At 41.4% G+C, this 14,664-nt stretch overlaps 1 protein-coding gene and 1 non-coding gene across 2 annotated transcripts in view; one reads left to right on the forward strand and one right to left on the reverse strand.

Moving 5' to 3' along the window:
* Positions 1 to 14,664, reverse strand: part of LOC126470638 (probable ATP-dependent RNA helicase DDX31) — a 264,850-nt gene that overhangs the window by 99,771 nt on the left and 150,415 nt on the right. Inside the window, exons 9-10 of the mRNA XM_050098619.1 lie at positions 12,001 to 12,079; positions 4,365 to 4,470 (exon numbers count right to left, since the gene is read on the reverse strand). Of these exons, the coding sequence (XP_049954576.1) occupies positions 4,365 to 4,470; positions 12,001 to 12,079 (185 nt within the window). The remainder of the gene's footprint in view (positions 1 to 4,364; positions 4,471 to 12,000; positions 12,080 to 14,664) is intronic.
* Trnat-ugu (transfer RNA threonine (anticodon UGU)) lies at positions 14,040 to 14,114 on the forward strand. The gene has a single exon. It is a non-coding gene; the product is annotated as a tRNA-Thr (tRNA).

The following is a 14,664-nucleotide window of genomic DNA, read 5'->3' on the forward strand; positions in this document are numbered from 1 at the left end:
GTTACTTTTATTACACAACGAGGAAATTCAGAGGCGGGATGCTACATTTGTTACCGGTAGGCTTGAACAACATGTATGTGTTACGGTGACGCTTCGGGAACTCGAATGAGAATCTCTGGAGGGAAGGCGACGTTCTTTTCGAGAAACATTGTTGAGAAAAATTAGAGACCCGGTATTTGAAGCTGACTGCCAAACGATACTACTGCCGCTAACATACGTTGCGCTTAAGGACCAAGGAGATACGATACGAGAAATCAGGGCTCATACGGAGGCATATAGACAGTCGTTTTTGCCTAGCTCTACCTGTGAGTGGAACAGGAAAGGAAATGACTAGTAGCGGTGTAGGGTACCCTCCGCCACGCACCGTACGGTGGCTTGCTGACAAGGGAACCTCCCCATCGCACCCCCCCTCAGATTCAGTTATAAGTTGGCACAATGGATAGGCCTTGAAAAACTGAACACAGATCAATCGAGAAAACAAGAAGAAGTTGTGTGGAACTATGAAAAAATAAGTAAAATATACAATTTGAGTAGTCCATATGCAAGATAGGCAACATCAAGGATGGCGCGATCTCAGGAGCGCGGTGGTCCCGTGGTTAGCGTGAGCAGTTGCGGAACGAGAGGTCCGTGGTTCAAGTCCTGCCTCCAGTGAAAAGTTTAATATTTTATTTTCAGTTTATGTGACAAACTCTTATGTTTTCATCACTTTTTTGGGAGTGAATATCAAATCCACAAGAAAACCTAAATCGGGCAATCTAGAAGAATCTTTTTACCCATTTGCCAAGTGTACAAGTTAGGTGGGTCGACAACATATTCCTGTCATGTGACGCACATGCCTTCACCAGTGTCGTATAGAATATATCAGACGTGTTTTCCTGTGGAGGAATCGGTTGACCTATGACCTTGCGATCAAATGTTTTCGGTTCCCATTGGAGACGCACGTCCTTTCGTCTACTAATCGCACGGTTTTGCGGTGCGGTCGCAAAACACAGACACTAAACTTATTACAGTGAACAGATATTTCAATGAACGAAGGGACAGATCATAACCTTGCGAAAATAAGAAATTAAAATTTTAACTCGACGGCGGACTTGAACCGTTGACCTATCGATCCGCAGCTGCTCACGCTAACCACGGGACCACGGCGCTCTTGACCTCAGACTACCCTAGATGTTGCCTATCTTTTGCATAGACAACTCAGTTTGTATATTTTGCTTATTTTTTCATAGTTCCATACAACTTCTTCCTGTTTTCTCGATTGATTTGTGTTCAGTTTTTCAAGGCCTATCCACTGTGCCAACTTATAACTAAATCTGAGGGGGGTGCTATGGGGCGGTTCCCTTGTGAGTATGGATGTAGATGAGCCCATCCGGTTGGCCGTGCGATCAAACGCACGTCTTTCCGGCCGGGAAGGAGCGCCTGGTCCCCGGCACGAATCCGCCCGGCGGATTTGTGTCGAGGTCTGGTGAACCGCCAGTCTGTGGATGGTTTTTAGGTGGTTTTCCATCTGCCTCGGCGAATGCAGGCTGGTTCCCCTTATTCCGCCTCAGTTACACTATGTCGGCGATTGTTGCGCAAATAAGTTCTCCACGTACGCGTAAACCACCATTACTCTACCTCGCAAACATAGGGGTTACACTCGTCTGGTGTGAGACGTTCCCTGGGGGATTCACCGGGGGCCGAACCGCACAATAACCCTGGGTTCGGTGTAGGGCGGCGGTACTCGTCGTGGGGTTGTGGACCACTGCGGCTGCAGCGGGGACGGAGCCTCTCCGTCGTTTCTAGGTCCCCGGTTAACATACAGTACAATACAATGGATGTAGATGTAGAAAACCAAATTTATCGCCAACATAATGCATTTTTAAGTTATACTTTTTAATAACGTTTCATTTTTATTAAACCTACTTACAAAATTATAAATTTTCGGGAAGATAGTTTTACGGGAGAGGGGGGGGGGGGGCGGGGGGAAGGCGCTGCTTTGGCAGCTCTGTCAGAAGCGCACCATCACCTCGTTAAGGTTCTGGTAAGGGTACACTGTCACTGAACTCACAGTTAGTGAAAGAAACATAAAACAGGAAAACAAAAGCCAACGCTGAGGTAGATTATGACTTACCTTCATCCAACGTGTATTTTTCAGACTTTGGGAGTACTCTAGTTGTCCGACCATTCCAATGAGCGACCTGTGTCGTTTGGTGCAAGATTAAATCAAAATCGATTTTTAGGTGAGCTTTGTTAGCCAACGTAACCGTAATAATCTTTGTCGATAATGTTGTGGTGCAAGTTCGTAATAATCCACAGCAGACCATAGTGAAACAGAACATGTAAATGATACATGAGCGAATCTGTAGTACGTAAAATGTGAATAATTTACGATCCAACGGACCCGCAGCATCCTAGCTCTTAGAGGCATTATTTGACTAAACTATTTTTTTTTTATTTATGAATTTGGCCAGCTATGGACCGGATACAACTTAAGACTTAGGGTGTTTCTTTTTCTTTCGTTCTTCCAAGTACTACTTCATTTTCTCGCCAACTGCTCGTCTCTGCTCATCTGTCCACACTCTCTTAGGTCGAGGTTTTGGCTCATCTTCTTCACAGTTTGCGTTCTCTATCAGTAGCTTGAAGTGATTCCTGTCACGTATTATTTCTTCTGTAACACCTATTTTGTTGGCGTCTTTCTTTACTGCTTCTATCCATCCTACACTTTCTTTCAGCTTACTAACGTAATTTAAAATTTTCTTTGTAATCCGTGTTTCTTCCATTCTTTTTAAATGTCCATAAAATTTTAGCCGCCTCTTCCTCATTGTATCTGTGATCTTTTCTGTGTTTTTGTATAAGTCTTCATTTCTCCTTTTAATCCACCCATTTTCCTTGTTTTTCTCAGAACCTAGAATTTTTCTCTTTCTTTTTTCTAGTTCCCTTAATTCTCCTTTCTTGAATAATGTTAGGCACTCTGACCCATACGTTGCTTGTGTCCTAATAACTGAATTATAATGTTTAATCTTCGCTTGTATGGATATTGATCTCTTATTGTAGTAGTTTTGTGTTAATTTATATGCAAATTCTAACTTTTTTATTCTTTCTTTATTTGTTGTGTTATCCAGTCCATTGGCTTGTGTCCACTCCCCCAGGTATTTTAATCTATCAACTCTTTTAATTTTTCCATACTTTGTTTTCATAAACTTTTCTGTATTACGTTTGTGTTCTATATACTCGGTTTTTTCATAGAATATTTTTAGTCCAGTCTTTTTAGCAATCTCGTGTAACAGATCAAGCACAACTGTTGCGTCTGTTCGGTTTTCATTTATCAATGCCATATCATCCGCAAAGGCTTAACATTTCACTTCAAATTTGTTCTTTCCTTGGTCCATGCTTATATCCTTTGTGGCTCTGTTTTTTAATGTGCTTTCCCATGTTTTTACTATTTCATCTAAAACCAAGTTAAAGAGAATTGGGGACAGTCCATCTCCTTGTCGAACTCCTGTTTTGATTTTTAATGGTTCAGAAATTTCGCCTTTAAACTCAATTCTTGATGATGTACCTGTGAGCGTTTATTCAACAAGTCTTCTGGTGTTTTCATCTATCCCTGATTCATAAAGTATCTGGAATAGTGTTTGTCTGTCAATTGAGTCGTAGGCCTTCTTGAAGTCTACGAAACTAACTACTGTATTTTTATTTTGTATAGCTCTCACTCTCAAAATTGTTTTTAAATTAAGAATCTGTTCTGCACATGATCTACCTTTTCTAAATCCTGCTTGATAATCTCCTATATTAGATCCTGCTTGTTCCTCTATTCTATATAAAAGTGCTTCAGAAAGCATTTTGTATGTAACTAAACTGCAATAGTATTGAACTGCTATAGCAGCAATTTGCATTTTATTACATAAGTAAAATGTGATTTACTGAAATATGTCAGATGTGCTCCACCCCCAATGCCCTTGACTTCGTCTCCAATGTTTCTTCCTTCAGCCTTTCCTCCGTGGGAAGATGGATGAGAAAACTAAGTGGACGATTCGAAAGATACACATCACATTATTTCCTGTCACGAAATGAGAAGTCAAAAGGTGTGGACAAAAAGTAAAGTGCTCTAGTACATTCGATTACTTCCATCAACTAGTGTCTAAAATACTTACTAATTTATCTAACGTCAGAGTCTAAGGAAAGACACAGAGCACTACACATGTCATTTCTTACCATTTTGGCCGAGGCACGTCACTAACGGGGCATGTGCAACATGAATATCTACTACCCTCATACCGAAGATCATCTTTGTAAGGTCTTTCTGCGAAAATGCTGGTTTACTGATATAGCAATGGGCGCTTGTCTTAGAAAAATATTTCCATTAGAAAGAAATGCCGGCTTACCTTTACATGCCTTCTGCTTAAGTTTCTCGTCGTTTAACACGATGTCTTCAAGAGAGTGCTGGAGACCTACTGCTACAGTTTCTGCTTTATGAAGGTAGGTTTCCAGCTGAAAATTCGAACAGAAAACATTAGCACATCGATATGATAAACATATAAAACTAGTACATTCCCACAAATTCCTTAAAAATCTACACATACTCTACAGTTTTAAACTGCACGATTTTATCAAAAGAAAGTTGAGCTATGACCCAAGTTCAGTTTCACTTTTTGTACGATAAAGAGCTAAAGCTGCCGTCAACACAAATGTTGGGTTGAATACCACAGTGCTTTACTACACATTGTTCTAGTGGTATGCCATTGCCTTCTCCCGATCGACGAGCTTAGTTCCAAGCCAGGGAAATCTACAATTAATTGAGCATTTTTCACATCAACATTGTTAGAGGCGAAAAAAAGTGATAAGTGACAGATAAAAAACCTAGTTTGCCCGAGGATCGAACCGAAAGCCTTGGGATCTGTTGCCTGGAACTTTATCATTGAGCCACCGAGGTACAAAAAACACACAGTTTCATTTGAAGCTTTTCATTTTTTTCATATAGGACTGGTATTGCAGGGATCAATTTTTAAAAATTATGCCCATGAATAACATTTATTAAAAGTCTGAAAGTCATAACTGTATCTTATTTTCAGTGACGTAATAGTTTTCTGGGAGGAGGGGGGGGGGGGGGGACAGCCTCCATATAACTTCACTTACTTTGCAGTAGGATTTTGGAACATATACTGTGTTCGAACACATGAATTACCTCGAATAAAACGATCTACTGACAAATAGTCAGCACGGATTCAGATATATCGTTCTTCTTTATTCTAACGAAGTAATGAGTGCTATCGACAGAGGATTTCAAATTGATTGTATATCACTTGATTTACAGAAGGCTTTTCATACCGTTCCTCATAAGCGGCTTCTAATCTCACTGTGTCCCTATGGAGTATTGTCTCAGCTGTGCGACTGGATTTCTGGTATCCTGTCAGAAAGGTCACAGCCCGCAGTAACTGACGGAAAGTCATCGAGTAAAGCAGAAGTGATATCTGGCGTTCTTCCATGAAGGGTTCTACCGCCTCTGCTGTTTCTAGTCTATATAAAACATTTATAAGACGGTCTGAGCATCCGTCTTAGATTGCTTGCAGATTCTGCTGTCATTTATCTTCTAGTACAATCATGTGAAGATAAAACCCAATTGTACAATGAGTTAGACAAGATATCTGTAGGGTGTGAAAAGCGGGAATCGATTCTAAATAATGAGACGTGTGAGGTCATCCACATGAGTACTATAAGGAATGTTGAATATCGTTGCGGCGAGATCTTTTAACAAAATTTCTATCTCCAACTTACTCCTCCGAATGCGAAAATATTTTGTGGACGCCCACCTGCATAGGGAGAAATGATCAACCTAGTAAAATACGAGAAATCACAACTCGCGGGAAAGTTCGAGACGTTTGTTTTTCCCGGGTGCCATTCGAGAGTGGAACAATAGAGAAACTGTGTAAGAGTCGTTCGATGAACCCTCTGCCAGGCACTTAAGTGTGAACTAAAGAGTATTCATGCAGATGTCGATGTAGCTGTAGCTGTAGCTGAACTAATTGCACCAAGCCTGATACGAGAGCACAGCTCAACTTCTTTCTTGTCATTTTGGAGTAATTGGGGTATCTTAGTCGAAGTGCGAGGTCAGAGTACCTCTACACATCTAACCTATTTCATCTAAAAGACGATATTTAAATTAATATTAATTAAGGTATTGAAAAAATAATAAATTTCGAAATACGTTGCCCAGACAAAACCCGATTTCAGATTTGTACTCTACTAATCAATGCCCTCTTTTTCAACACACGTATCAACAACACATTCAATTTTTATTGTGACAGTGTTAAAGTGATTTTTGTTTTTGTATGTTTTAGCACCTCTTTCCTCATGTGAACCCGGTTCAACTCGATCACAACCGCCAATGTGTTCGGTCCTAGAATTATATTTTGATGCACTGAATTTAGTTAACATTGGCCTTCAGCATAATTTGGAATTGTAGATAATATGATTCAAACGACATTTTGTATTTCTGGCTTATGTCTTGATTGGTGCCATATGAATGACGTCACAAACCATCATTGTATAAGCAACTGCATAAAGCGAGGAGTGCAGTTAGTACCAGAGCAGAGGGACCGAAACGTGGTGGTTGGTATACTAGCTAGAGCTATGCGTTACTAAAGATGGCACTGTATTTTCATTTCTGATTAATAGGACGATGGCAAAGCTGATGACGGAAATATAGGAGTGCATCAGACATATGGGTTTTTTTTTTTGTGCTGGGCAAAGTGACGTCAACCAATATACATACGAGGGTTGGAACTTTAATAGTGGCAACTATTTATTTACAGCTCGTACAAAATAGATACGTCTTTCAAAGTTGTACTGACCTTCAGAGTAGTCACCAGCATTGTGTATAACTCGATGCCAGCGATGTGAAAGTCGTAGCATTTAGCAGCCCCCTCAGTCAAACAAATCAGTAACAGCTTGCACTGTACGTGCTTGAGCATTGTCCTGCAAAATGATGGGTAGGTCCAGCAGAAAGTGTCATAACTTCCGTCTCTAAGCTGGTCGTAGGTTGTGTTCCAAAAATGAACAGCATAGGGAAAGAAGTGATGACAGTTTCTGCAGAACCTGATCATCATTTTGCAGGACAATACTCAAGCACGTAAAGTGCAAGCTGTTACTGATATATTTGACTGATGGGGCTGCTAAGTGCTATACCATCTACTGCACTTCCCTGACTTACGCCCTCGTGAGTTCAACTCGATTTCTTAGCTGAAGGAAACACTTCACTGCATTCGCTTCAGAACGGCTACAAATTCGTCGGACAATAGACCGCGCCGCTCGAGCTGTCAACACAATTGGCACTGCTAAGAGTATCCTATGTCTTACACATCGCTGGCAACGGGTTATACACAATGCTGGTGACTACTTTGAAGGTCAGTAAAACTTTGAAACAAGAATCTATTTTGTACGAACAGTAAATAAATAGTTGCCACTATTAAAGCAACAACCCTCGTATATCCACAGGAGTTCTGGATTTGTGGATTTGGGCATCTACTGATGTGGGCTTGATTATATGCTGGAAGTAAACATAGGTAGATTTCAAACTGGATTCGAAAGATAAAACTGGCCACTCCATAGATACTGTTCTGTGTGTAATTTATTCGTCCACAAACAAAGCCAGTATAGACGAGCTTTATCGCCTTGTAGGATAAAATCGTCACTTGTTGTTGTTGTTGTTGTTGTGGTCTTCAGTCCTGAGACTGGTTTGATGCAGCTCTCCATGCTACTCTATCCTGTGCAAGCTTCTTCATCTCCCAGTACCTACTGCAACCTACATCCTTCTGAATCTGCTTAGCGTATTCATCTCTTGGTCTCCCTCTACGATTTTTACCCTCCACGGCGCCCTCCAATGCTAAATTTGTGATCCCTCGATGCCTCAAAACATGTCCTACCAACCGATCCCTTCTTCTAGTCAAGTTGTGCCACAAACTCCTCTTCTCCCCAATCCTACTCAATACCTCCTCATTAGTTACGTGATCTACCCACCTTATCTTCAGCATTCTTCTGTAGCACCACATTTCGAAAGCTTCTATTCTCTTCTTGTCGAAACTAGTTATCGTCCATGTTTCACTTCCATACATGGCTACACTCCATACAAATACTTTCAGAAACGACTTCCTGACACTTAAATCTATACTCGATGTTAACAAGTTTCTCTTCTTGAGAAACGCTTTCCTTGCCATTGCCAGTCTACATTTTATATCCTCTCTGCTTCGACCATCATCGGTTATTTTACTCCCTAAATAGCAAAACTCCTTTACTACTCTAAATGTCTCATTTCCTAATCTAATTCCCTCAGCATCACCCGACTTAATTTGACTACATTCCATTATCCTCGTTTTGCTTTTGTTGATGTTCATCTTATATCCTCCTTTCAAGACATTGTCCATTCCGTTCAACTGCTCTTCCAAGTCCTTTGCTGTCTCTGACAGAATTACAATGTCATCGGCGAACCTCAAAGTTTTTACTTCTTCTCCATGAATTTTAATACCTACTCCGAATTTTTCTTTTGTTTCCTTTACTGCTTGCTCAATATACAGATTGAATAACATCGGGGAAAGGCTACAACCCTGTCTCACTCCTTTCCCAACCACTGCTTCCCTTTCATGCCCCTCGACTCTTATAACTGCCATCTGGTTTCTATACAAGTTGTAAATAGCCTTTCGCTCCCTGTATTTTACCCCTGCCACCTTTAGAATTTGAAAGAGAGTATTCCAGTTAACATTGTCAAAAGCTTTCTCTAAGTCTACAAATGCTAGAAACGTAGGTTTGCCTTTTCTTAATCTTTCTTGTAAGATAAGTCGTAAGGTCAGTATTGCATCTACATCTACATCTACATCTACATTGATACTCCGCAAGCCACCCAACGGTGTGTGGCGGAGGGCACTTTACGTGCCACTGTCATTACCTCCCTTTCCTGTTCCAGTCGCGTATGGTTCGCGGGAAGAACGACTGTCTGAAAGCCTCCGTGCGCGCTCTAATCTCTCTAATTTTACATTCGTGATCTCCTCGGGAAGTATTGCCTCACGTGTTCCAACATTTCTACGGAATCCAAACTGATCTTCCCCGAGGTCGGCTTCTACCAGTTTTTCCATTCGTCTGTAAAGAATTCGCGTTAGTATTTTGCAGCTGTGACTTATTAAACTGATAGTTCGGTAATTTTCACATCTGTCAACACCTGCTTTCTTTGGGATTGGAATTATTATATTCTTCTTGAAGTCTGAGGGTATTTCGCCTGTCTCATACATCGTGCTCACCAGATGGTAGAGTTTTGTCATGAATGGCTCTCCCGAGGCCATCAGTAGTTCTAATGGAATGTTGTCTACTCCCGGGGCCTTATTTCGACTCAGGTCTTTCAGTGCTCTGTCAAACTCTTCACGCAGTATCTTATCTCCCATTTCGTCTTCATCTACATCCTCTTCCATTTCCATAATATTGTCCTCAAGTACATCGCCCTTGTATAAACCCTCTATATACTCCTTCCACCTTTCTGCCTTCCCTTGTTTGCTTAGAACTGGGTTGCCATCTGAGCTCTTGATATTCATACAAGTGGTTCTCTTATCTCCAAAGGTCTCTTTAATTTTCCTGTAGGCAGTATCTATCTTACCCCTAGTGAGACACGCCTCTACATCCTTACATTTGTCCTCTAGCCATCCCTGCTTAGCCATTTTGCACTTCCTGTCGATCTCATTTTTGAGACGTTTGTATTCCTTTTTGACCGCTTCATTTACTGCATTTTTATATTTTCTCCTTTCATCAATTAAATTCAATATTTCTTCTGTTACCCAAGGATTTCTATTAGCCCTCGTCTTTTTTACCTACTTGATCGTCTGCTGCCTTCACTACTTCATCCCTCAGAGCTACCCATTCTTCTTCTACTGTATTTCTTTCCCCCATTCCTGTGAATTGTTCCCTTATGCTCTCCCTGAAACTCACTACAACCTCTGGTTCTTTCAGTTTATCCAGGTCCCATCTCCTTAAATTCACACCTTTTTGCAGTTTCTTCAGTTTCAATCTGCAGTTCATAACCAATAGATTGTGGTCAGAATCCACATCTGCCCCAGGAAATGTCTTACAATTTAAAACCTGGTTCCTAAATCTCTGTCTTACCATTATATAATCTATCTGATACCTTTTAGTATCTCCAGGATTCTTCCAGGTATACAACCTTCTTTTATGATTCTTGAACCAAGTGTTAGCTATGATTAAGTTATGCTCTGTGCAAAATTCTACAAGGCGGCTTCCTCTCTCATTCCTTCCCCCCAATCCATATTCACCTACTATGTTTCCTTCTCCCCCTTTTCCTACTGACGAATTCCAGTCCCCCATGATTATTAAATTTTCGTCTCCCTTCACTACCTGAATAATTTCTTTTATCTCATCATACATTTCATCTATTTCTTCATCATCTGCAGAGCTAGTTGGCATATAAACTTGTACTGCTGTAGTAGGCATGGGCTTTGTGTCTATCTTGGCCACAATAATGCGTTCACTATGCTGTTTGTAGTAGCTAACCCGCAGTCCTATTTTTTTATTCATTATTAAACCTACTCCTGCATTACCCCTATTTGATTTTGTATTTATAATCCTGTAATCACCTGACCAAAAGTCTTGTTCCTCCTGCCACCGAACTTCACTAATTCCCACTATATCTAACTTTAACCTATCCATTTCCCTTTTTAAATTTTCTAACCTACCTGCCCGATTAAGGGATCTGACATTCCACGCTCCGATCCGTAGAATACCAGTTTTCTTTCTCCTGATAATGACGTTCTCTTGAGTAGTCCCCGCCCGGAGATCCGAATGGGGGACTATTTTACCTCCGGAATATTTTACCCAAGAGGACGCCATCATCATTTAATCATACAGTAAAGCTGCTTATTGCACCAAAATAAGGGTGCATTCGTATGTACGTGTCAAGATTGTCATCCCTATACGACCACTCGTCACACATTCAGGTGGGAAAACACGAAGCTCTGTCCATCGACCTAAAGATAAATAATCCCATACAAAAAGACAGTCTCGTGCGAGGGCCGTTTGACAAATGATAACCCATTCCACGTTCTTATGACATCGAAGTATATCTGCTGTTTCCTTACAAGGTCAGCAAGGGTACAGCGGTCCATCATTGATCGGAGCCCGTCTACACGTTGACTCGTCCATTGCAATCGTCCCCTCGTGACGCGCATGGTCATCTTGTACACCATTCGCGCCCACGCAGCCTTCTGTTCGCATTACTGGACCGTATGACCCTTCCTTAGGCTGCAGCAAGGGCTGTACATAGCTGATATAGACTCGTGGACCTATTTATTCAAGTGCATAACAAGAAATATCGGTCATCGGTATGTGTGGTAACCTTTATCCGTATTTTCCTGTACATTCTCGATGTCGAGCATGTGATGAAACATAGTTGCCACAGTATACAAACAAATACCGAAGAATGTTTAGTCATTTCTTCATCCCTGTTTGACTCTGATCAAATGAAATTCTACCAGTGGCCATCAGTCGCTGTTCATTCGGGAAATGGTGCCCCAGAATCGTTCGGGCTAAGCTGGTAATGCCGTCAGTCTTTTCTCACCCCCACAGCATCAATTGGAGCCTTACTACCAAAAATGAAACACTTTGCTTTGTACAGATTATGGAAGCTGGTTTCAGCGCTAATTTTGTGCGGCGCTGTTGTGGTAACAACATACTCAACTACCAAGAAAACTACTTACTACATTCTCGAGTTATTGCAATTTTTGTGATTTTTCCTTAATTAATGAAATCCAGAATGCAATAAAATTTGAAGTTGCCTACAGTACTACGGAACCAAAGCTGTGAAGTTACGCGCTGACGTTATCATTTACTTTAAAATCATTCAAGAATACTGATTCTTTTCAGAGGATGAGCGAATTGACGTACATCTGATATATTATCACTTCTAGGAAACCAGACCTTTAAACGTAAATGGACTAGAAATATCACGGCATAAAATAAGAAGTATCTCACCTCACTTTTCCATCTCGGCGAAGCATTAACGGCCATCTTCAAGTACTCGAAGTAGGTAGACATCTCTTGCTCCTCTAAACTGTGGGAAAAATAACAAATTTTACATTACTATAAGTAATTACTAAAGGGTTACAGCACTTTAGCGTACCTGCTACAGTCAATAATCGACGTGAATTACTAAAATTTTGTCTGAAACTCAGAAACAACTGCCTGGTAGGCATAAGGTACGGCATGGTGACGTCCACTTTAATGACAATCAACTTTGTGCAACGTTCTATCCCTGAAAGATTAAGAGATGACGTCCCGTAGAAGGGAGGTCATCAGAGATGGATCAAAAGGTTGGAGGGCAAGGAGGAACGGGAGAGGAACGGAATAGCCGGGTCGTTTTGAAAGGAAGCTTGCCTACATTCACTTTCGTCGAAATAGGAAACTGTGGAAAAACTATGGGGATTTGAATCCCGCAGTTCCCGTATGCCGATCATTTATCAACTGTTGTAAGTGGTGAAGCAGGCTTCTCTTACACCTGTCTCTTGACAATAAACCGTTACAAACAGGTAACATTATCAAATAACTGATTCTTGCCTTAATCGCCAAGTTCTTTTATTTTAACTCCTGACGGTTTTCGCTAACTGCATCTTCAGCTCTTACTTTATACACTGTATCTAGTCAAAACTGAACATCCTTGCACAGCATCAGCGGTCAAACTCATTATGACGACAAAGTACCGCAATTCATTCATGTCCAAGAAGCACACACACCTATTAAAAACACACATCTTTATTGTTTTTTGTTTTTTTGTTTTTTTTAAAGTACACTTAACCTATACGGCAGATCACGTTGACACTTGATTTATGTTACTGTGCAGGATTCAGCGACGGAACATAAACACATTGCGCCGGGACTTTATACAGTTTTCAGCCAGGCATCGTGATGTGTATGTCACTATTATTTTTTTCAGACTCTAGAAACCACTATCAAGAAAGGAAAACGGAAACAATCATTACTGTCAACAAGGTTTTGTGAAATATCGTTCATGCTGTATTCTTACGCTATAAGGACGTCATCGGAAGCATAAGGCTCTGTACAGATGAGTACAAACCTTTTGAGAAGTGCATTTTTATTTGATGGGCATTAATAACGGGGTATGAGAAAAACTATTATCAAAGATGCTTCGTTTTAAACTAACTAAAGTCCGTTCGAATAGGACTCTGAAGACCCAACGGTACCGACCGAACGCCGTGTCTTCATCAGCCGATTAGCGTCACTGGATGCTGATACGGAGGGGCATGTGCTCAGCACATCGCTCTTGTCAGTTTTTCGTGACCGGATCCGTTACTTTTCAATCAAGTAGCTACTCGATCGGTCTCACAATGGTTGAGTGCACCCTGCTTAATTGGTGATCTGACGGGAACCGGTGTTACCACTGAGGCAAGGCAGTTGGCTTCGTTTTAAACTTCCAAAGGTAAATACAGAGCAACCAAACTAAACAGCATTACTGCACGTGCATACGTCAAAACAAGTACGATCAAAGGGCAAAGAAAAGCACAAAGCAATATGCATCCCAAATGATCGTCTTGTGGTCTTGCACATATCCAGAAAGATAATCTCAACACTTTCCTTCTAAATCTGAGGAAGGCTTGTCAAATAAGATAACTGGGAAAAACACGGTAGGTGTGGACTTTCAAAAGTACGTTGCACATTTTTATGGCAGACGAAGTAACTTTTGCTGAATTTACACTACACTTCACAGTGACAAATATACATGACACTATTTTTCAACATGTAGTTATATGGATATGGTGTCTGTTCTTTCGGACATGTCCGAATACATAGTTCTGGCAATACCGGCCGTGACCTCCTCCTCCTGCGCGGATTCACACATATTACTCGAACTCTTACGGGACTTGGTAAGAATGTCTTCCACGAGTAGTGAGTGTGTTGGGTAGGGACACTACGTAGTGTGTGGACATATAAGGTGAGAATGTGGGTCTCGCGGGAGGCGTGCGCGAGATAGTCCTTGCAGTCGCACTATCCTCTGTGCCCTCGGTGGTTCAGATGGATAGAGCGTCTGCCATGTAAGCAGGAGATCCCGGGTTCGAGTCCCGGTCGGGGCACACATTTTCACCTGACCCCGTTCATATATATCAACGCCCGTCAGCAGCTGAAGGTATTAATATATAATTCTAATTTTTCAGCATAGTCACTAGTCTCTGTAAACAACTGCTGGAACGTTCTACCAATCTATCAATTCTTCGACGACAGAAATAAGCTCCTTGGTCGCGGAGCCACTGGAGATGAACTGTGTGAACGTCCTCATCGGCGGAAAATCTGCGACGACTGCGAATCATTTCCTAGACTGCCTGGAAATTACAGTCTGTGGTCGATTCTATGCCCTTCCTTCCCGATCAGCATCACCCAAGTCTATGCTGCCTCAGTCAAATTGTTGGCGTCATCTCACTATGGTCGGACGCAACACTGCATTTGGTCCAGAATTTCACGGTGAATCTGTGTGCTCGTCAGACGTCTTACCCTGAAGAATTGTACTGTCCCGCGAACTTCAACTTTAAGTACGTTTCTAGTTGCCGCGCCACTTCTCTCCCACACTGTGATGCACCCGTTATCTGCGCCACATCAGAACTGTGTCTGCAGGAAACGCAAAAATGT

The sequence above is a fragment of the Schistocerca serialis genome, chromosome 3, assembly GCF_023864345.2.
Source record: "Schistocerca serialis cubense isolate TAMUIC-IGC-003099 chromosome 3, iqSchSeri2.2, whole genome shotgun sequence".
Classification (NCBI taxonomy): domain Eukaryota; kingdom Metazoa; phylum Arthropoda; class Insecta; order Orthoptera; family Acrididae; genus Schistocerca; species Schistocerca serialis.